Source organism: Carassius auratus, chromosome 9, assembly GCF_003368295.1.
Source record: "Carassius auratus strain Wakin chromosome 9, ASM336829v1, whole genome shotgun sequence".
Taxonomy (NCBI): domain Eukaryota; kingdom Metazoa; phylum Chordata; class Actinopteri; order Cypriniformes; family Cyprinidae; genus Carassius; species Carassius auratus.
In genome coordinates this window covers 7178221-7202676 of record NC_039251.1, presented here as the reverse complement: position 1 = coordinate 7202676, position 24456 = coordinate 7178221, and the positions used below count along the sequence as shown (strand labels likewise).

The 24456-nt window shown below is 35.3% G+C and overlaps 1 protein-coding gene across 2 annotated transcripts in view; it reads left to right on the top strand.

Annotated features, from left to right (window-relative positions):
* Window positions 1-363: 363 nt before the first annotated feature.
* Window positions 364-24456, top strand: part of fign (fidgetin) — a 64749-nt gene continuing 40656 nt past the window's right edge. Inside the window, exons 1-2 of one of the 2 annotated variants that reach the window (XM_026271173.1) lie at window positions 364-624; window positions 1352-1463. In XM_026271173.1, coding sequence (XP_026126958.1) covers window positions 1439-1463 — 25 coding nt within the window. In that variant the 5' untranslated portion in view covers window positions 364-624; window positions 1352-1438. The remainder of the gene's footprint in view (window positions 625-1351; window positions 1464-24456) is intronic. The other variant, XM_026271174.1, reaches the window with a different exon arrangement.

Here is a 24456-nt window from a genome sequence, read left to right as displayed (position 1 = left end):
TAGCGATCACTACATTCGCGATAAGCAAATATAAATTGTATCTCTATAGCCTAATTATTAGCCAACATTGCCTGTATTTTCTTTTATTTATATTAAAGTAGTTCTGAACGCATTTTGACTATGTTCTGTTTGTTTTACTTTATTGAAATTTAGTTAAATATAACTGTCGGCCGCTGTGCACACGGAACGACTTTTTTCGCTCTTATATGGTATTTTTATAGTAGGCTAGCCTACTTATCAATGATAGCTATTACATATCATACCCACGTTTGTTTTTACCTCGTGTGTTATCTAGAGATCATTTATAAGACAAAAACATCCCATAAATGAATGATTCCTGTCTGTGTGACGAGACAGCGAGAGTGTTTAGGCAAATCTGCGCGTCCGCGCTGCGCTGCTTTGAATTTGGCACTCGCGCAGCGCGCACGCGCAATCTGCGGCACGCTGTGCTTCTCTAGAGCAGCTGTTTGGGGTTTGAAATTCCAACATGGCAGAGGCAGTGGTCAGTCTTCCCCACACTAACTTGGAATGGTTTCAAGTCGCTTAACCCGCACAAGCATTCATCAGCGAGCCCGTCGGATCGATGCCGCTCTAACCCGAGAGGTTATCCTGTCATACTAACAGGTAAGAGTTAACCCGGCTATTTCCACCGAGGTTAGGAATTGAACTGGACTACAGGAGAGGAGCGCCTGCCTGCCTGCCTTTATCGCAACGCATGTCCAGTTCATGCATCACCGGGCTGAACTGAAGCGCTCGCGCTGTCTGTATCTAAATGCACAGACTGGGTTTTAATGCGGGATGTGATCGCGCGTGCAGCGAGATGTTAAAGCTCGTGCGGATGAAGTTGGTCCGTAATAGTTGAATATGATTATGTCAGTATTATATTTTGCATTGAAAAGTCGTAGTGGGTGGGGTTGAAATTCTTACAAAGTAACTTTCTGCTGCACAAAAACCGCATAGGCTACTATACACGATTATCGTCAAAAAGTTTATTATTATTTTATTTTTTTCAGCCCTTTCTATTTCGCGTGTCATGCATTTTTAAATACCTGACTTTTAAGCAGAGGAGATGTGTTTTTAAAGTAAACAGAAATGCGATGCATGTGTCCATAAGGAGAATTTCGTTTCTTTTTAAACCCAGGGAGGTTTTGCCTCAGCCTGAGAGAAAAACTGACATGAGCTCGCTGTCGTGGTCATGTGTTTTCTTCCCTTCCTATCGCTCCCTCTCTCTCCCCCCTTCTCTCTCTCCTCCTCTCACATGTTGTCCAAGAGCTTTTGTTGGTTTTGCCTTCTTAATTATATGCATGTAGGTTAAATGAATACCTGACGAAAAGGCCCCTGGTTTTCACAGAGTAATTCGATAGGTGAGAGGAAAAAGTGGCTGTAAGCAACCATTGGAATTCACGTTTTCTTTGCTCCTGCTTTCGCCTTTGAGAAGATGATCACTAGCTCCAGTGTACATGGTACGTTGATTTATTCTTTATATTTGGCATACACTCTTCCAAAGTATGCTTGTACGTGCACGATGTGCCTTGTTTTAGTCACACGATGCGTATTAGACTTTGAACAGAGACATAATATTGACGTAACCTGTTGTTAGATTGTATTTTAATAATGAATTAGTATGCAATTTCAGTCGCATAAAGCACTCTTAATGTATATATATCTTTATTTAACTGATGTGTTACGTAAATTGGCATATTTTGGCACGGTAATTGTAAGTGTCGCGCGCGTTGTGTTTACCTCAGTCAGAACTAAGTTGACACAAATGTTACCTTGCTGTCAAAATGATGACTAGCGACTCGAAGTGAACCTATTTTTCTATTAAATGCGAGGACTTTAAATATTTATTTTAATACATCTTTAAATCATGGATGTTTACTATAATATTTGACTATATCCTATTATGTCCGATCTTTTTTCCTGACCAAAATTATTTTGTATTTGCATATAGCGCCTTATTTTATTTATTTATTTTTCTAGGCTATAGTTGTTTCGTCTCGAATTTGTATCTAAACGTGATTATACTTCAATAAAAAATTTTTTTTTAGGTTTGAGCTTATTAGCAGTTTATTAAATTGTTGTTGGTATTTGCATAATTGTGTTTACATACAACTTCAGTCTGGAGTGATTTACATTCACATTATTCAAAACCTGGTTTTGCAATACACCCAAAACCTTTCTCAAAACTGCTTAAAAATGTACTTTATGTAGCAACTCATACAAAGACTTGTTTTATTTTTTCGAGCCAATTATGTTATTTTAATAGACTAAATCAATCTGAATACACGATGTTTCAATTAATTTTAAAGGTAAGGTTTGCTCTCTTTACATAATCACTTTTTAGTATCAAATGCTAAGCCGGCATAGAGAAGTTACCAGAAGGAATGACTGTATGTGGCCGCATACATTTTTCAGCCTTAATATTGGACTTCATCCATCAGTTGGGTTGTTTATTACTACATTTATGTAGTTCTTGAACACACATTTGCATGAATTTTTGATGTGTGCCCAGCATTATGCACATTTTCCTATTTTTCTAAACGTGTCCTGTCTTCTACATACTTGTGGATTTTTCTTTCCTTTTTTAGCACTGAGTCTTAGTTCTGCGGATGTTGTCAGACTCGAAAGTTGAGGTCAGGAATTGATCTGTTGAAGGTTACACCACTGTCATCGCCAACTTGCAGTGCTTGTTTAGTTTTTTTTTTTTTTTTTGCAATTGCATGTTGAAATGGAATGAATTACATTTTCTTATTCAAACATTTGTTTCTCACTCTCAACCCACTAAACTAAACAAAAAGCACAATCTCTCATCTGTTTTTCATTTCTAACATTAGTAGTTATTTTCTGAAAACCCATTGCATTTGCATTTTGTTATTTAAAAACACAATCAAAATTGCCTGGCGAGGACTGAAGTGTGTTTCCCAAGCCTCTTCAACTCTATCAATAGAAAAATGCACTACACGAAGAGTGATTTCATTACTGTAGAGTGTTTTTTGTGATGTGTTTTAATCAAAGTGGACATTGAGCATGTGTTTTCGTTCCTGTGATGAGGTTTAATAAGCCATTAGAGGTGTAATGTACTGCAGTTAGCAGAGGTATATTAACACAACAGGCATCGGTGACCTGATTAGCTTTGCAGATACAAGTTTGAGGTGTAAATGTTATTAATAAGTATTACTTTAAACTTTTAATATGATACTGTTTTGACTAAGTGATGTGCTCGAAGTGATTCCTTGTGGGCGCAGCGAGCGGTTGACGTGTGAAAGTGCTGTTATCGTTAACTTGGTCCTGATTTAACCCCAGACTGGGCTTTATATGCATGTTAAATGACACGACAGCTTCACACACTCCTGATTGCACGGCACGTCAGTTTTGCGTGAGCCCGTGTGAGTGTATATGTGTAGCTGCGTGTGTGAGTCCGCAGGGTTGACATGAAACCTCATGTTGAGTTTTGTGGTGGGTGTGATGACAGATGCTGACCCCTCCCCTTTTCAGCACCCTCTTTGCTTGATGTATCTGGTGTTGACATTCTAGCACAGGACTACAGGCGGATTGCTATACACACAGATCTATGGAAGATGCTCTGATTTGCACGACTGATGCTGCAATTAGCAGATGCATGCTTGTAATTAGATTGAGGTTTGCATTCGGACAATATTTTGACAAGATGCAATCATATAGTTGTAGTGTTGGCTTTAATGTTCATTAGTTTGTATTCTTTGAACATTTGAATGAATAATTATTTGTATTTAGCTTCATGCACTGTGCAGTTAATTGTTTTTGACACATAATTTTTTGGCACTTTTTGCACAAATTAGTTGCATGCAGCATAAACACATTTAGAATTAGACAGCTTTTCTATTAGGGGAAAAAATGGACATTGTCATGCAGTGAAAATGCATCCAAAGGCATGATGAACCAGTTTTTTTGTTTTGTTTTTTCAGTTATGTGATTATGTTACATGCATTTATTAAATAGTCTCATTATTGGAGGTTTTGTACTTTAAAAATCAATTTGCACTAGTAAAGGCAAATATTTTCAGCATTGCATCATCTAAACATACACATGATAGATGGATAGATTGATCGATAGGCCTATATTTACCAAATTAGACAGCTTTTCTATTGGAAAATGTGGTTTATTGTGCAGTGTTAAGTGGCATGTGGTGAAAATGCATCTAAAACGTGTTCAATGCATTTACCAATTGTTCTGTACATTATTATTTTACAATTTTTATATGTACATGATACTTTACATTTTCAGTGTTTTGTACTAGTTAAGGCACATCTTGTGTAGAATTGTATTCACTGCATAGCCTATACAAATATAAATGCATTTAAAAACAGGCCTATTTATGTTTTGTAATATACAATAGCTTTAATAGACATTCATAAAAACTTCAGCATTCAGTTGGAACAAGATTTTTTGTTGTTGTTGACTTGCATGTTGGTTTGATGTTTTAATACGGGCAGCAGCATTGTTCTTCAAGGAAACATTTGAATTCTCACGTCTGACATGACCAGTCATATCTGTTGTAAATATAATATTTTTCAATATGCAGATTTCAATTTCCTCCTGTTCAGCTGCTTTACAAATGGCTCTTTTACTTATTCATGTCTGTGTGTGTGTGTGAAATGCACTGTAGTTTTTAAATAGACCATCAGTCATGCACCCTGTGAAAAGGTTTGACCGATAACCTAAAACATTTGTTCTTGATTTATCTAGGTCAGTTACTCTATATTATTTAATAAGCCGGAATCAAGCTGAACTGGTTAGTTTAGCAAAATGAACAATAATAATAATAAAAAAAAAACAGATGAGTGAGTTGCATCCATTCACTTTTCACATTGAGTTGCTCTGTTGATCTCTATTTGACAAGCTGTGCTTCTTGAAGCAAATGCATCAGACTGGGACTGTGAGCTATTACTCATCATAGCATGATTTGGAATATACTATATATATATATATGTGTGTGTATGTACGTGTGTGTGTGTGTGTGTACTAATTGTGCAAGTGTCAGTGTACCTTACTAATTGAGTTTTTTTTTTCCTTCATGTGTTTGTATAAGATAAATCACAATATAGTTATTTTTACTAAAAAGTAAATATATTTAATAGTCATGTGATTATGCATGTGTTTGGATAATTGAATGAAACTTTTTAATTTAGAAGTGCGTTCATGAACACAAAATATATAAAAATAATGTTAATACTGGCATTGGTGCAAAAACGCTTGTAACACTTTAACTAAAAATAAAAAGAATTAAAACTATGTGCTAAATATATTTCAGACTCAATTCAAATTGGTTGAGCTACAATTGTAACATACATTGGGAAAAAATGATGTATTTATGGAAATGGATGCATTCAGCATTGAATTAAACATGAAATTATGAACTAAAACAACTGATTGTTTTTCTTGTTGTGGCTTGGAAAAATCACTTTTTTTTACAGTGTACACAAAATTGTGGCGCACATTGTATTTTTTGCATTGCAGTCTTTCTTTGTGTAGGTTAAATAACATAGAATAGTCCATACTGTATATACACTACGGTAGAGCAAAGTCTGTAGCATCACACTGCCCGTAATCGAAGATGTCGAAGCCCAGTGTTGGCAGAAGCCGATGCCGTCGGTGCGTTAGACGTGTAAGTGGCCCGGGCCTCCTGGGATTGTTTGTATAAATGAGAATGACAGGTTTTATCTCAATCTAATGGTGACAATTAAAAGAAACCTTCAGACTAACTCTGCTCGCTGGCGGATGAGCACCTTGGGGGATCTCGGGGGCCGTTTCAAATTGATGAAACACTCATCCATACAGACGGATACATTTGTCAGTCTGTGTAACAAATCTTATTCAGTACCCCCTGTCTCCGTTTCAGACAAAAGCCCGGCTCAAATGAAATCAGTAGCGGCTTGTCATCTTTAAGCAAATATGTTAAGCGTCGTCTTGCAAGCTTTTCATCCGAGCGCACAGGAGGACCCCAAGGGAGACGAACGCATGCAAAACGCAACAAATTTCATTTCCACGCAGGGATCTATCTCTCGCCGAGTCTCTCTCTCGTGGCAGCTGGCTGTGTTATCTTCGTATGATTCACTGTGCGCTGACAATTCTTTCACTGATCTAAGTTAGAGTGCATTTGGAAGTGGTTGCAGCTGTCTGTTGCTATACTGAGAGATGTGTTTGCTCTACTGCAAAGATGAAGGACCGCGAATCCTTGACATCCCCCTCCCGCTCCTCTCCACCAGCTCATTTAGACACTTTCTGTCTGTCGGCCTCTCTCTAACTCCCTGGTGGTGACTGACAGCATACGGGATGCATGTTTTTATTTTTTTATGCACATGTGCTGTAGGCCTTCTCTGATTTCTGTTGGCTCTGAAATTATCCTTAAGAATCGTGCCAGAAGAATGCATCCATATATTATTCATTAAACATACTGAATTGCATTCTCCTTTTGTTTGCTTATGTCACTTCATTATTGAAGCTCGATTTACTTCATGGATTTGTAATGTTTGCCTCGATCGTTGTCCGGGATTCTCTCTATTGTGCATCGTAGCACAAAGCAAAAAATTCAAGGTGGTAAATGTTGAGACGCCGGACAAAAAGACTGTCAGATGATGTAAAAGATGTGGCGGTTCGTCGTAAACCTGAATGGAGGTGAAGTGCCCTCATCTCTCACGAGTTTATCGGCTTCTCCATGAGGCGAATCTACAAATGAGGACTTAAACGCACCACACGTATTGATTTGCAGAATGCCTGATTTGATTCATTTAGTGTGCAGTGGGTTATTTTTAGTCGATAATCTTGTAAGAAAAGACACTGAAAGGTGTTTGTCTCAATGTCTTTCCTCTTTCGTCGGGGGTCACGCTGGCTGGCTCCATGTAAATTTGCTGTTTTTAACATTTGTCAGGATGGTTTGATCTGTACTTAGCCGGCGATGTGATCTGATCAATGGAGCGCCGCTGTGTAATCGTGATTGACAGTCAGCAGCGAGGACGCCAGCGGACTCCCATTCATTATGATACATCAGCAACAGCACACACACACACAAACACACACGCAACCAAAACAAAATCAGATTCTGTTGACAGTTAGCTCTGTTTTAATAGGTTTCACTCTGTAAGGATGGATGATAACAACACCAAACATAGTGTTTAGTTCTATCATGATTGAAGATCATTGCTTTCGCTCAGAGCAGAATTGGTTTGGAGGAGAAATGCATGATTTCTCTGTTTGTAGAGTTGAGGTCAGACTGTTATATAGTTACAAAAATCTCAAAATATTTTCTTACATTTTTGATGGAATTTGATATTTTAATATCTATGCATTTGCCCTGCAATGGATTATGAGAGATTTATTTATTTAGTCTTCATTCCGGTCATTCAAGTTGTAGTGTGATGTCAGAAGTTAAATGCAAGAAACATCTAGATAATCAAGCTTTTGCACCATTTTTTCAGAATGATAGTTAATTATTTTAATTTATGTGCACCAGTATAACTTTACATTTTAAAGCAGTAAATATGCCACAAGACTTCTATAAACATTAAGCGTCATCACCAGTAAATTGTTGAATGAAAGTCATAATTGATTCATTCAAACAGTTTGAACAGAACTGAAGTGAAATTAAGATTTTTCAGAAGTAAAATGCATTAAAAATCCAGTTTACCGTTTTATTGAATGAACAATATGACATTTTTTAATCAGAAAATATTGTTTACTTATATTTGTCATTTTTTTAATCATACATTTTTACCTAAAAAAATAATTTTTGAAAATGAATTAAACAGCATTGCAAATGAATTGTTTAGTCAGGCTTTGAATGAGTTCATTAAAACCAGACTAGTTAAAATAACCAGTTTTTTTTTTTTTTTTTTTTTTTTTTTACTGAATGAACACCAAGGATTATAGATAATTGTTGAATCAGAGTTTGAATCAGTTCACTGAATTGAACAGTTTGAACTGAATCAAACAATTAATCTCTAATGTTATTTAATTGAGACAAACAATCAACTTTATTAAATCACTGCAGCTGTTAACCCACTCAGCCATAGCTCAGGTAGATTTCAGAGAGTCCCTGCAAACAGGCTTCTCTATATTTTGTTTAACCCACTATAGAGCTGAGGAAAGAGCAAAAGCTCTTTTTGTGTTTCACGTACAAGTTAATGCAGCGCCAGCGTTTCAAACAAACAATGTGAATTATTAGAACAGAACATAAGCGACGCTTTCGTCCTTTCTTTTTTCTGCCATTTCAAACAGTGAATCGGAGCTTTTGTTTTCACCGTCCCTGGTCACTTAAGCTGTCTGGATACATAAAGCGAAGTGGCAGTGCACTGCCTTCTGGGGATTGGTTGCGAACACTCAATCCCCTGGTGGGAAAAACCAGTTTTAGCAGCAGAACTGTTAATCTAGGCAGCGCGCAGATTCTCCTGCGTTCCCACATTTGCTTGAGTAATTATCATACCCCCAGTGGCAAGGAGAGAGACATCGCCTTAAATCACTGATGTCTTCATTACTCTGTTTACATTTTAATTAGACACACTAAACTTTTTGATTTTTAATGGGCTTTGCAGAACAAGACACGTTCTCTTCTTTAGTCGAAGGAGACGTGCTGAGAGCGAACCTTGCACCTCGCCATGAAAGACAATCGGCACTTTTCTGAATATTTAACATGCAACAATAATTATTTCTGCTCCGACCTTTGATGCGAGACTGTCTGGTTTTGAAGCGCAGCCTACTTTTAATGCATGGCAAGTATTGTGAGTTGCAGGTAGCTTTGACGTCTTGTTTTGGTCTGAATCGGTGGCTGGTTGGTGGTTTTGGTGATAAAAGCTTGGCCGTTTTAAAGAAAGCCACTTTATTTACTTGGTATTCAAAGTCCTTAGATGCATTTTTGTTGCTGCGATCACTATAAAGTGTGAATTTGAATAAATGTTAATCACAAAGTCATGGAAAAACTGATGTCACCCGGACTTAGAAAAGCAGTGGCACACAACAATTGTCCACCTTTTTTTTTTCCAACCGAGAAATATATCCTTTATCATTGAACAACCTTGAGAAATGAGACAAGCAATTTCAGTCCCACTTCAAGACGTTCTGTTGAGTGTTTTTTATGCCTGTTGAAGTGTCTGTAAAATGAAAATGCATAAAGATAAGAAACATTAGAGTAATGAATGTGACTAAGAAAGAAACTGTCATTGAATTGAAGCAAAAAGAAGAGTAGCTTTTCAGTGAGATGCTGCGTGTGCAACAAGTTCACTGTTGACTGCATGCTCACACTCCAAGGATTTAACCAACACACAATGCATTAGGTTTTTATTTGTGTCTTTTATTTAAAAAAATGACGTAATATCCTTGAATTAGTTTGCTCTAAAATTTCTGAGGGTTTTAACTGATGTAAAGCACAAAAGCGGTTTGTCCCTATTATTACAGCCGTGACAGGAAAGTCTCCCCGGTTCATTCTCATAGGCATCACTTTCTTTTATTGTAGGCCGCTAAAATCCCTTTCTCTAATTCATTTATTTGATGTTTCATGACATTTAAATTCATGTGAATTACCCTAAGCCGGGGAAAACATGGCGAGTGGAGATCACAGTCATTTGAAGCTCGACTTGGAGAGGGAATTATATCATCTAATGAGAACATAAAATTGTAATTAATGTCTTGAAATTAGCCTCTGGAAAAAAAAAAGAACATGTGCATTGATATGCATGGCAGAAAACATTCAGCGACTTCAATGTGAGAGCCAATATTTTGGCTGTTTCCTGTTTTATTTTTTTTCTTCTGTGTCTGTGAAGGAAAGAATGAAAAAAATCCTTCAGGAATGATGAATTGAGTTATCACGTTCAGCAGCTAATTGTCTCAAATTGATATTTTGATGTACTACTAAAGATCACATAAAAGCAGTCAGATCTTAATTAGGCTGATGATCATGGGGAGACGTGAGCTATCGTCTATCGTACTAGCTTCCCGGCGCTCTATTCGTCCTCGGCGGAGCGCGGCTGGCTGACAGGTTGGCGGGATGCCAAGGATTGATAGGAGGAACCTTGAGTGTATAGCGGCGAGGAGCTGTGTGGGGCCTGCTGGCAGGAGCGGACGCAGATGGGAAAAGTGCTGTGGAGGTTTAAGGAGTCAGGCCTTAGGAAGGACACTGGTTTGTGCATTGCAGTCATACCAAAGCTTGCTGGCTTTAGGGGTTGAGATTTAGGGTGGGCGGTTTACAGAATCTTATATGAGGTATCAGTCATTTTTTTTATGACCGGGTTATAGGTTTTTGCAGGAAATGCAACACAAATTATATGTATTGGAATTCTTGTTGTAGGGTAATCCAGTGTATTACAAATTAAAGTACCTTATATGTACCATATATATATATATATATATGTATGTATGTATGTATGTATGTATGTATGTATGTTTCTTAAATGTAATGTCTGTTTGAGTATCAGATGTGTATCTACTGCAGGACATTACAGGTAAAGCCATTTGTTTCATGCATTGGTCAATTTTAGGTTATAGTGTTTCCATAACTTGACTTATTTCAGTGTTATTTTTATTATGCTTGATCTATCTGCGTCTGTAGAGTTTAACTGCAGTGCATATCTTTAAAGGCTGAGTTTTTTGTCTTCTCCTGCACTGATCCAGAAATCTACGTTTCCACAGTACTTACGTAAAACAAGCTTTAGTGTTATTTTATATTTTTATTTTCTGAGAGGTTTTAAGGTATTATTCACCTGATACATATTTAACATTTTATGCCTGTTTTCTTTTCTTTTTTTCAGCTGTCGACACTATTGTATGATTTATGGAGTGATAAAAAGAGAAATACAAAGCATTTGAACTCTGTCAACAAAATAAATAGAAAACTGTCAAACTTGGCTTTATTCAATGTTTATATATCTGTTCTGGAAATTCATGCAAATCTGCATGTTTAAAATATGCACAGGAGGCATTATTTTATATAAAAAAAAATTTTAGACAACCTATAGTACATTCACAACCTATAGTACATTCACAAAACAATTCCCTGCAAACTGACTTAATGAGCTGTTTATTTCTATGGCATAATCTCGAATCGCTTAAACGGACTGGACAGATGCCTGGAGGATTCCATCATGTCCGAGATCTCCATTAGGAGTAGGTTTGAGCTAGTAAAGCCACCAGAATGTGTGGCCGGTCATCTTCAGCCGGGCTGCTGAGGTGGCAGGCTGGCTGTGCTAATGATGGGTGCTAATGTAATTAGCTCATCCCCGCAGTCTGCAGAGCTGCGCTTTTCAGCTGTCGCGCTCACCAGCTCACCGCTGACCCCTACTCACCCCAGCCTTTCACGGCCTACATCTCTCTCATAGGCATTACCCTGCATTTAGTGCCCTGAAGGGCTGACAGCCTCGCCATTTGTTGATTTTTGGCTCCAAAACCTGTGTGCATTTTCTTGTTAAAGTCAATGAGAGATCTTAATTGACCTATTTACTTTCTTAGTAGACATGCCTGCATGATTTATTGGCTCACATTTTTCTAAATAATAATCTGTTATATTTTATCAGTTATATATTGGTGCTTCTGAAATTTTTGGCAGCCGTCCCAAAATGCGCATGTTTTCAATCCTTCTTTTACAAATAACTGATACTATTCTGGTACATATCAAGTCCTTTTTGCAATCTAGCAAATTTACAATTAATAAAATCAAATTCTACTAAACATTAAGTGAATGTCCTGTTTTCTTATATTTTATCCGTTCTCAGTTGGTGCTTATGAAATTACTTTTTATCAGCTGACGTCACACATCTTTGATACTTTTTCAGCCCCTATTTTCAAACTGCTACTGATACTAATATTTTGCAAATAATATTTTAATATTTTATATATTGCTTTCACTTAAAAACATGTGAATCCACAAAATAACTTTGATAGTCAGACGATTTATTTGCTATTAGTGTTTTGATTAATTTGCCAAGAATTCTTTTGGTTTGGTTCCATCAACATTAAACAGTTAGTTCACCAAAAATGATAATTAGGCTGCTTTTTACTCACCCCCGAGGCATCCTAGGTGTATATGACTTTCTTATTTCAGACGAATCCAGTATATGTATTTTTTTTTATTTTTTTTTTACAAAAACATATTGATTCACTCCCGTAGCTGCGTGAGAGACTAAAAAAAAAAAAAACAATTATGGAAGGGCGCTTTTTATTTCACTTCCTTTGGACTGAAGCAATGCAACACCAGCTTACTGCAATGATGGAGCTTGAAAGATCAAAGACAATTTTTTACATGACTCCGACTGGATTAAACTGAAAGATGAAAGTCATATATACCTAGTATGTCTTGGGGGTGAGTAAAACGCAGCTTAATTTTCAACTGATCCTTTAACGAGAGATGAAAACCAAAAGATAGACTTACAAGTTAAGACCAAAAGATAAAAAAAAATTGTATGAAGTATGAACTGGAACAGTACTTGCTTTAAATATGAAATTGGTAAATTTAATTATTTATACATTTAGCAAGTAGCATTGTTGTTCCATAAGCAGCTAAACAAAATGTTGAAATATATACTGTGAAAAGGTATTGCAAAACCTCTGTTGACATTTCAGACATTTTCTGCTGTCAATTTTTTCAACAACTTTTATCTAAATACTTGACTACCATTTATTGCGATCCAATCCATTTCACAAAATCAGACTCATCTCTACACGGTCTAATTAAATATCCTGTTTTCACTCTGAAATATGTGGGATTACAAAAGCTAAATGGATTAAGCACAGCATTTGATTTTGTGTTTTAAGAAAAAGCCACTCGTTGTATCCCAAGTATATCACTTATGCTGTAGTTCCTTTTATATTCTTTTATACTGTGTAGCCTTAACTTTTTAAACATGAAATATACATACTTTTTAATCATCAAAGCATCAATACTTTAGGAAAGTGGATGCATGGCATAATTCGAACTTAAAATGTAAATGTATAACTTGAATGCTATCAATAAAAGCCTTTGCCAAATGCGTAAATGTAAGCATATGTAATTGAATATATATTGCTATCATTCTCAGCTTTCCCAAAGGATTGATGTTTATTGATTATTTCAATCATTTTGTGATATTACGTATACGTTAACCGCAAAATAACGGCACATCTGCTGAAACGCCCATAATTTATTAACCCTGCAAATTAGCATAAAAGGACATCACTGAATCTGCTGATTGTGTGAAATGCCCTTCATTCATGCCCTTCAACATAGATAATTAAGGACTAGATGTAAATTTCATGAATTTAATTGTAGAAATTGTATTGTATGCTAATGCATATGTTAATACTGAGGTAAGACCCAAACGTTAAGCTGTCCACCGCTTACACATCCAAGTTTTTAAGTGAGCACTCTTAACATGAGCGTGAAGACCAAATCAAGCATGTTATAAGCAGAACAAGATCAAACTGTAGTTGTTTTTAATTGTATTTTCAGTGGTGTAATTGCCACTAAACAAAAGACTTCCCTTTTGTGCTTTAGTTGATTAATATGTGGAGCGTTTAGTGTTTAGAGGCCTAGTAGGAGTGGATTATAATGATCATTCCCTTGGGCTTAGGCTCGGTTTTATTTTATAGGATGTCTGAACAACCCCCCCCCCCATCTTCTGCACCCCCACCCTTCCTTTTTCACCCCGTTCAGCAGGCGTTAAGGATGACCCTGTTTCCTCACTCCTAAGTAGAACCAATTTGGTTTGGAATGAGCCTGAAGGTTTCTCTTAATGAGATTCCCATATGAAGCGCCACATTTCCACAGAGAGTTTTGCAGATCATCTCTACGGCATTTGTTTGTGAAAAGCTGACGTTCACAGAGTTCTTTTTTTTTTTGAGACAGTCATCTTAAGTTTGGTTCTCTGTTTTACTGATTTGTCTTGTTAAATGCTCTTTGTCTACTTATTAGAAATTTGATTTCTGCTACGGAATGACTGATCTACATATTTTGATGGTTCTACATTGTTTTATTTTGATCGAAGACCAACATAATGTCCAATATTGTAAATCTATGTTGTTTTTCCCCCCATTGTTTTTAAAATTATATGCACGAAACTTCCCACTTCGATAATGCTTTAGGGACATAAAGAAGTAAAATTAGACATGGGGAATTTTATGTGCCATAGAAAATATTGTTGTTAAACATTCCAGTACTTTTGTATATTCTGTGTATATATTTAGCTTTTTCCTTAAATACATTTGGTGATATTGTGCTAAACTGTTGTTTTAAGAGTTTATAGTGAATTTTAACCCTTTCGAGTCGATTAACGCATATATGCGTTTTGAGTCATTTTCACCTGATAACCCTGAAAAGAACTTAAATTACACTCTCAGTTTTAATCGTACAGATAAGAGCAATACATCTATCGAATCTGTAAAGGGTCTAGTTTTTTTTGGATACAGACATAATAACAAAAAACCTTTGTGCACTTATAAAATAAAGATAACAAACAAGGTGCGCTGTCTACAGTCTTTATCTCCGCTGATCGTCATGTACAAACATTTCATTAAAATGAACCGTAACTCCGTGAATACTCAACGAAGAGACATGAGAGAGATATCTATAGAAAGCCTGGAATGTCTACTTTTAAACTAAACAAGTGCTGCCGAAAACAAATATTCTGAGATAAAGTAATCCATATGAAAACAACGCAATATCTGTTTTTCATATCTCCGCTCATTATATCTAATGTGACCACGCCCCCGCGCTTAACGCGCTATTCAGATTCAAACTGAAGCGCGCGCTTGAATACGCCCACACAGAAGAAAAAGCAGCGAGACTATTCTTCAAGTTTTTATTTTATTTCACTGTTTGCTTCGCGATGAGAGGAATAAGACATAATTCACCCCAAAAAGATGTGGTGTGGTTGAGGGTTTGAGAAATGGATTTCCTCAGAAAAAAGAATGAAGCACTTTATTCAGCAGAGATCATAAACATGAGTAAGTCTCTTTTTATTTATTTGTACTAGTTTTCACATAACGTGTAAACATTTTACTAGTTAGACTTTTTCCAAATACTTTTTCCAAACTATAATTCCTGACTAAATGTATAATCAAGTGAAACATTATGAAGTTTCAATAACAATATACAATACTATACCATTCAAAAGCTTGATGTAAATAATATAAATGTGACAAATAGAGATAACTCTAACAAATGTAAAAACAATGCAGTTCTTTCGATTAAAAAAAACCCTGAAAAATATTATCAGCTCTTTTCAACATTAATAATAATAATAATAATGATAATAAATGGGGTTTATTTGGTAGAAAATAAGATTGTTAAAAGGATTTCTGAAGGATTGTGTGACTAGAGAAAGGATGCCAAAAAATTTGCCCTCAGAGTGGCACAGTTGAATGAGAGGCTCATTATGCAGCTCATTATGCAGGCCTTTGTCTTCTCAGGTGTAAATCACAATGATATTCATGATAGTTGACGCCTACTCGCATATGACTTTTACCAACAAAAAGTGTTTTAGAAAATTTAAATCAATATATTGTTTTCTGTGAGTGAGTAAACAAGATGATTTTCACATCATTCAGAAAGAAAAATTCTAGGCTACAAGCTCCAGTTCTCAACTTTTCCGGCAACCAATTTTATGTATGTGTTTTATTGCCTTATTCAAGTGATTTAACATTTTTAGTTTTTCACTAACCATGCATAACATTTTTTTTTCTCAAAAATACAATCATGTACATGCATGCATTTAACATATTATTATAGCCCAGTTTGTGCTGATTACAGTGATATTAGACTTTACCCATTTAGATATTTATAAGAAACTGAAAAAAGCACAAATGTCAGGGCATGACAAAACTTCTCAAGGCCCCAAAAATACCCTTAGACTCCAGAGGGTTAAGATCAGAGAATTATACATTAATTACATTTAATGTAAAATTGTTAATCAACATTTACACGATAAGATTGGTAAATATTATTCAACTCAGCATATGTGTGTATATATATATATATATATATAAGTACTATATATAAGTAAGTACTGTCAAATGATTAATCGCAATTAATTGCATCCAAAATAAAAGTTTTTGTTTGAATAATATATGCATGTGTACTGTGTTTATTTATTATGTTTATAAAAATACACTTACATTCAATATATTTTTTGAAAAAAATTACATCGGTATATACATTTAGATATTTATTTTATTATATATTAGATTATATATAATTATTTTTCTTCAATATAAACATGCATTCATATATATATATATATATATATATATATATATATATATATATATATATATATATATATATATATATATATATGCATATATATATATATATATATGCATATACACACATACATAATAAATATACACAGTACACACTTTTAATGTGTAAACAAAAACATTTATTTTGGATGTGATTAAACGCGATTCATCATTTGACAGCTCTAAATATATATATATTTATATTTATATTTATTTTTATTTAAAACATTTTTGCATACAGTTTCTGCCAAATCTAACTGATCTTGTTAATTTGAGATGTTGAAATGTGAGAAATTAACTTTTCAATTATTTTATGATATTTTAGTATGCACAAAGATGCCAAATCTAGGTGAGCCGTCCCCTTTAAGTGACGGGTTGCTATGTAAAGCATGTTTAGGATCTGGCCTATTTGACGATCCCTTTAAATGTCCACATGGAATTGTGTTAATTTAAAAGAGAAAGAGCTCATATAGAGTTCAGCATCATCCTTGAGCTTTATGAGGGCTGTCACCTCTTTTGTGTTCATTATCGTGAAATCACCTCAGGGAGGAATGTTGACTTTTCACCGTCCAGAATAGCTGCTAATGTGCTGTGTAACACTCTCGTGTGCGACCATAGACAGTGGTGCTGCTCTTTACTGAGGAAATAGCAGTGGTTCGAGCGCCGGTCACTAGGCTTGTATAAGCACTCAAGTACTCGGAAATGAAAGTAATGGTCGAATATGAAATTGAGTGAATTTGTGAATTTTTTTTCTTAAAAAATCTTGCACAAATTGAGGTCTAGTTAAAATTATGCATAAAGTGTTTGTTTTGAATATTTGTCTGTGTGTCTTTACTGGCTGCATGTATAAACAAACATAAAGCACAAGCTGAGTAGTCTGATTCATGAACAAATGACTCTTATGAACCAAAAAGGTTTCTGTTGCAATGTTTTTGTCAATTAAATAAGAACAATTACAAATTTTGTTTTGCGTTGTAGTTTTATAACCAGATTTTGAATGAAACGCAGGGTCTTGGACTTGCTTTTTAACTTTTTAACTCAACAACAAGTCATCTTCAAAACTGCAACATTTATGCTGCCAGATTGTGAGAAAGATATCCATCTAACTCTCATCTTCAGTGAAATTAAAGTCAAATTTCAAGTCAAATTTACTAACAATAGACATGGTTTCAAAGCAGCTTTACAGAAAGTCATGAGGTTTATGTATTTTAATATCTTCATGCCTTATAGCCACATTTATCGGATCAGAGCTGGGTGATAATAGTTACATTTTGAGATGATATATATGCAGTTGAGATTCTAGTATCTATTACAAGTATATTGTATTCATACAAATAAAGTTGAAAATAACTTGTATATCCAACTGTACGTATAAAGAGACCTGGTTAATTTATTTTGCAATGAAATAAAAATAAGATTTGCTATAATTTCATTGATTTGTTTTATATATTTTCAGTGAATAGCATTCAACAGACAGTGCACTAGATTCATCCTGTTTAATGTTAATGTTGATCTACAAAAACGTGATAAACTCCCTATTATCATTTGTTAATTTGTTAAAAATGTGTTTCATGCATACATTAATGTTAACTTTAGATACAAGCAAAAGCAGAGTATAAGTACTTTAGAATAAAATAATAATATTGCACAGTACACACAGTAACTATTTTATAATTTAAATTCAAAACACTTGTTGGAATTGTTCTTTCCATCTGTATTTTCTATACTTCTACTGTATAAATAATACCAAAACATAATCTATTGAAATACTTTTGTATTACCATTAATAAATGGAGGAAACCACATTTATAGGTGTTTAGGAAGTATCTTTTTCTGTAAAATTGATACTTACATTGCTGTCAGAAATGTGTCTTTCTGTATTTGCGATGATTAATGATTAATCGATTAATTGAATGTTCAATTAAATGAAAATCTATAATGAATCTTTTCATATCTCAGAGTACAGTTTGTGTCATGGTTTAATGTAAACTGATATATATTTATGTGTGAGTGTGTGTGTGAGTGTGTGTGTGTGTGTGTGTGTATATATAAAAACACAAACTGTACTCCTGTTGATTTATGTCGAATATTCGAATTTTGATCTGTCCCTAGTGGTCACATCCACTAAGTAAAAGCTCTGTTTAGCTTTGAGCTTAAGAGAAGATGCATTACATATTTTTCATTTGTTAACGATGCAATATTTATTTCTTTGTATAAGTTACATTTCACAGCAATATTTAGAGAACTGCCTCGAGTTCTATTTAGCATTTGTTCAAGTGTATTTTTTTTTACTGTTTTGTTCCAGTCTGTCTGGCTCGTACAGGCATTGTTTTTTTCTATTTTTTATTTTTTTTATTCCATACCCTGACGAAATTTCTTCCACATTTTAATGCTCCCCAAAGCCTTTCGACTCTTTGTTTCCATTATTCATTCCAAAAAGTTCTGCATTTGGAGGCCAGGAGGGGGGGGGGTTGAAAAATAATTTTGTGTCTGGCGAAATTTATGTGGAGCTAAGTCAGCGCTTTATGCAAAAACTATGCTTTATGCAACCGTGGGGTTGTGTAGGAGGCCCGAGCATCGCTCGCTTTGTGTGTGTGTGTGTGTTGTGGAGGAAGAGAAACCGAGAACAAATCTGTGTGTGTGTGCTGGCCTGTCATGCTGTCACCAAGGCCTAATGTCTCTCCCGAGGGGTACCTGGAGGAGAGCCGTACCCACCCAGTCAGCCTTTAGCTGGGGCGTGCGGTGACACTGCCTTCCCACAGAGACTGGAGGTGTCACTGTATGTATGTAAACCAGTGACAGATGACTGGAGACATGCAGACTGCAGAGACCAGTCACACACACACACACACACACACACACACAGAGAGAGAGAGAGAGAAACTGCTTTTCCTTTCATCTCTCCTCCACAGCTCAGACAAAGATGAATAAAACAAAACAACAGAGCCTCATATGTTTGTGTACAGCATGACACCCTAATAAAAGAAATGGTGATTATTTAAAGGGTTTCTTTAGAGCTAAGTGTTGCTAATGCTAGAGTTGGGAATTGAGAAGCTGTCCATTTTTTGCCTTAAATTGTTGGAAACGAAGGATTTTTTTCATGCCATACGATTTCCTTAACACTTCTTGAACATTGGCGTTCTTCCACAGTGTTTTAGCTGAGCTGTGAATGTGATGAGAGAGAGCAGACAAACAAAAAAGAATACCAAGTTGGTCAATAGAAAATCATTCTATTGCATTATTTTCACTGGTTGCATGCAGTAATATACAGTGCACATGAATTACTCTCAAACTCTCAGAATGACTCACGATCTGGTTTACATCGTTTAGTTATTTATTTATTTTACTCTTTAATGTCTACTGTGTCGTATGATACACAAACTTCTAAGGCCTTTAAATAAAACCTGGCTGAAAAACAGCTCTCCGGTGTGGGGTTATCTAGTGATAAAATATTTTTATTAGTGCGACAAAAAATTCATTAAAGTGATGGTTTGCAAAGATCAAAGCTTGATCTTAATCAGGACTGTCTTGATAATCATAACCCTATAAGGTATTTTAAGGGAGATTATTTTGTGAATAAAATAGTTTATCCAAAAATAAAGCGTATTATCACTTACCTTTATTTTGTTTCTTATCAATATGACTTGAAGGAGATGTAAGACAGAATTATGTGTCATTCAGTTACTTGTCGGTCATCTATATTGTGTGCCAAATATATATATTTGCATAAATTAATTGTAACTACACATGGCTTTCAAAAACTGAAGTGATTACCGTTATGTATTTGTTAGAATATGCCTAACTCAAGATTTTAACTAACTGCAAAAGATCATCTACTGATCATCTAATCAGTGAAATAATCAACGATTAGTCAATTAATCGTTCGAATAATCGTTCGAATAACCAATTATCAAAACAATCGTTTGTTACAGCCCTAAAGTAGTCTGTTATAAAGAATTTATTTTTACTTTTTGTCGATAAATATCAGGATCTGCACCAAATTGCATATTTTTGCTCAGTTTGGGCTAAATAAAATTGAGCTGTTTTTCCCCACATATTATCCTATATAATTATACATGAGAAATAAATGCTTGATTTATCAAATAAGATCCCAAAAATTTTCTAATGGTTCAATAAACTGTATTTCCAATAATTCAATCAATAAAAAAATCTCCAAAATAGCTAATATTTGCGACATCAACAGTAATTTATTGTACAAGATTAAACAATGATTGCAGCACCACAGTGTCAGGTTTAAATAGTATGCAAATAAATAACTAAATAGAGCCAAGATTTTAGTTGTCCTTTTTGGGGGCATTGCTGTCATTAATGGATTCATTAAAAGCAACTGGAATCGTTAAATTCCTTATGCTTCCAATCCCTGTTCCCGCTGATGAAGGTTTAGGTAGTGCACCCGTCAGGAAAGGGCACGGCCGGTAATTGCAAACGAATGAGGATTTGCCGAGCAGGAGCCTTGGGCAGCTTTACTAGGTCAGAGGTCACGCAGGTCAGTGTTACACACCGCAGCCTCGCTGCAACCCCGTCTCTATGGAGATCCAACCTGCAACGTCATGCCATGGCGCATTCCAGCCGTAATCTTGAGCTCGAGTCTTTAACCTGAGCCTTCAGGAAAGCCGGGAATGCACTCAGATGTCGTAATTTCATGCCTTTCACAGATGGAGAAAGAGACTCTTGAGACGATAGTATTGTACTCGTGCAAAGAGGTGTCTGAAAGAGCCAGCTGTGTTGTGATATTACACTACTCTTATCATATTTATATGCTTCAATTTCCTATTTAACAGTCATAAAGGAAGCTCACAGTCAGATCTGCTCGTGATGGGCACGAAACGGAGAGAAGAGGCTGCGCTGTCAACCAGCTCTCGACTGCAGCTACCACTCAACCGCTGATTAAAGATGCCGCTTGGAAAGAAACCGGGAGTTTTCCTTCGCGTTTAACATTTATTTTGTAGTAGCTTATTGACCCGTAGCATTTTGTTACTCTAACAACTCGCAGCCAAAGACGGTGTAGCCATATTTTAGATCAGCGCCCACATGCTGGAAGTAGTTTTGAGATAAATTGTTCGTCTTTCACAGAGTTGTTTATAAAGCATTTTCACGTCTCCGCACCAAACGGCACTTTCTCAGGCTGGGGTGTCTGAAGCTGGCACAGCAACAACAGATTAATAACAAGCGGGCTGTTTTACTGCAGAGAGGTGCTGTGGAAAAGAAAACGTTGAACGCTGTTCAAGGACAAGTTTTGAACTCATCTTGCAATATTGAAAAATCCAGTAAACACAATGAAGAAAAAAGTCATACAATTCTAGATGAAGAGACCATGTTATATTAGCGTGTGTGTGTTTGTGTGTGTGTATAAATCTATAAATCTATAAATGTGTGTGTGTTATTGGTCTAATGCATTGTTTATAAATTACTATAAACACTTTTACATTTTTAAAGATTAACTCGACAAAGTAAAATACAGCCAAATATAAGTGTAATAAGGTATATAATAAAATTATAAACAACAGATTAGTAGGCATTATACAAAAGGGGGAAAAATCAATGCTATAAATATATTCGTGTTTTTCCTTTTTAACTTTTTGCCATTTTTATTGAAATTATAAACTCATTTTAAATTTAAAACCTTTTTGTTTGTATTTTTAAATTTTTTACTTTACTCATTTTGCTTAAGTAATTTGAATGTTTTTTCAGTATAATAATTCTGTACTAATTGATTAGACATATTTTTTAAATGTTTTAAAATGCTGAAGACACTGAATTTAAGGGGAAAATTAACAGGATTTAGGACAAAAATAAAACTGATTTCATTGGACGATGTGCTTGCATCATCGGTTTCACACACACACACACAAACACACAAAAACACAAACACACACACACAAAGCTTCCTGAAATATCAATCTATAATATCAATATGTAAATCAACATAATCAACAAATAATTAGTGATAAAGGGATATGGCTATTACATCAAAACTTAATTTCTGGTTTTGCTGGAAGAAGCATTACTTTTGCAAACCCTTGCAAGAACCCTTGTAAATTTTACACTGATATATCTGGTGCATCCGCCATCTCATATTTGACTTTTTCAGAAGAGTTATGTAAATAGAACGCTCTGTCATTGCTCAAGAGTGAATCTTGTTCATGACATCTCCATTTTCATGCTCTGAGCTTGTTATAGTTTCCAGCATCTAAAGCACCTGCTATTCTTAGTTTCACAGCATGCAAAAAAAGAAAAGAAAAAAGCTATTCACATTTGCGCAGTGACTGACCTCAGGTTGTGTATATTGAAGAGTGGGATTTGTTCTTTAATAGAATTGTATCTAATTAATTAGCTTTTAATTGGAAGAATACAGAACATGCAAATACAGCACATTCAGATGCAATCGTTACTTAACTGCATAAATAATTGTACATTCATTTGCGTTTAATGAAAGGTGGTGACTCTTAAAGGATTGTTGTCATTTAACCAGTGACTGGTGATCAGAGCAGCTCTTTCGCTTTACTATGCCAAACTCTCACTCGCGTCAAGGACTCCTTATACTCCGAGAATTGAGTGAATGTTGCACACTGGAGTTTACACTTGTAGCTATTGATTGCACAAAGCAAGTTGAGGGAAAATGCAAGAGGTTGCAAAAGTAATGTTCCATTTTACAACCAAAGCATTTAGTTTATAAGCAAATATTGGACAATGTACAACAAAACTTATATGAGAAAAAAAAAAAAATTGGGGGGGGGGGGTGTTCTGTGTTTGATTAAAATTTTATCATACAAAAACAAAAAAGCCTTTAGCAATCGGCAAACAAATTGCTGCACAGAGTTTTATTGTAAAAAAAAAATTGGCCCTAAAAATTTCTTCAATACAATAGTGATATCCTTTTGTCATAATTTCAAGTTAATCAAGACTTTTTAATTTGTGGGTTGCAGTGAAGACCTTTGAGTTTCTTTTTATGTCTTTCAATAGTTTCATAGTTATCAAATTAAATGGTGAAGTAACTTTCAGAGCAGCTCTGGAGTTGAAGTTTATGTCTTCAACGTATATAGTGAGAATATCATGTTTCCACCCCCTTTTTTTCAGTGCAGTTAGAACAACATTTAGGAATATTGATGGTCTATCAAATCATTTTAAATTGGAAATCTGCTTCTCCAAGTGCTTATTCTTCAACATATCTTAGTCAGTTATCACTTCTGTCCTCCAAATCTCTGATACTGGCTCATGTTTTACATTTATTGCCATTAAAATGGCCAGTCATCCGGCTGTTAATCTGTATGACTGTGGTAACGGGTTATTTGGATGGAAAGAACAACTGTAACAAGGGTTTCTATTTGCAATCCTTTGCAAACTTGTAAAGGAAAACTGTGGTTGATCAGAGGCTTGCTGGAAATGTCAATTCAATATTCTGCCACTTAGATCCTCAGTATTCCTGTCAAACGGCTTTTACAGCTTGCAGCCATGATCTGAGTGCAGCACCAAATGCACACTGACGCTGCCTTTATAGCTCTTAAATAGAGTTAAAAGTGGTGTGCAAATGAAAGCTATTAATATTTATTAACACTCTGATGCGTAAGGTTAAAAGCAGCCTCTCAATGTGTTGCATTCAGCCGTTTGATTAATCGCGGTGTTTGTCTTCACGTCCACGACATTGAAGGTTACAGGCATCGATTCTTGTCCTGTCACATCGGCCCATGCAACTGATAAGTCAGGGAACTTTCATGGATGTTGCACAGAATCCTGTTTTCACATTTGATGCACATTCAGCATCTTTTGAGAATTTTTTATTTTAGTGCTGACTACCAGTTGATGTGGAATCAGTCGCTGTAAGTGTGAATAGAGCATTAAACCTGTTTTACGTGATTGCTTTCTACTTAGTGTTTTAGCTGTGTGCGTTATGCATTGCTTGTGACCTGAAAAGCCTGTGTAAATGCACCTTTTCATGCCTATGCCACTTTTGTTTTGGCTTCACATAATGACGACTTTAAACAAATAAAATGAAAACAATTTATTACAAAAACTGATGAATTCAACAAATGATAAATTTCCGAATTAGTATGACGCCGTTTTAGTGCCACGCTGAAAAAAACAATTCTACGGTTACGAGATTAAAGTCTAAATGTTTCGGGAATAAAGTCGAAGTATTACGAAATAAAGTCGAAGTATTACGAGAATAAAGTCGAAGTATTACGAGAATAAAGTCGA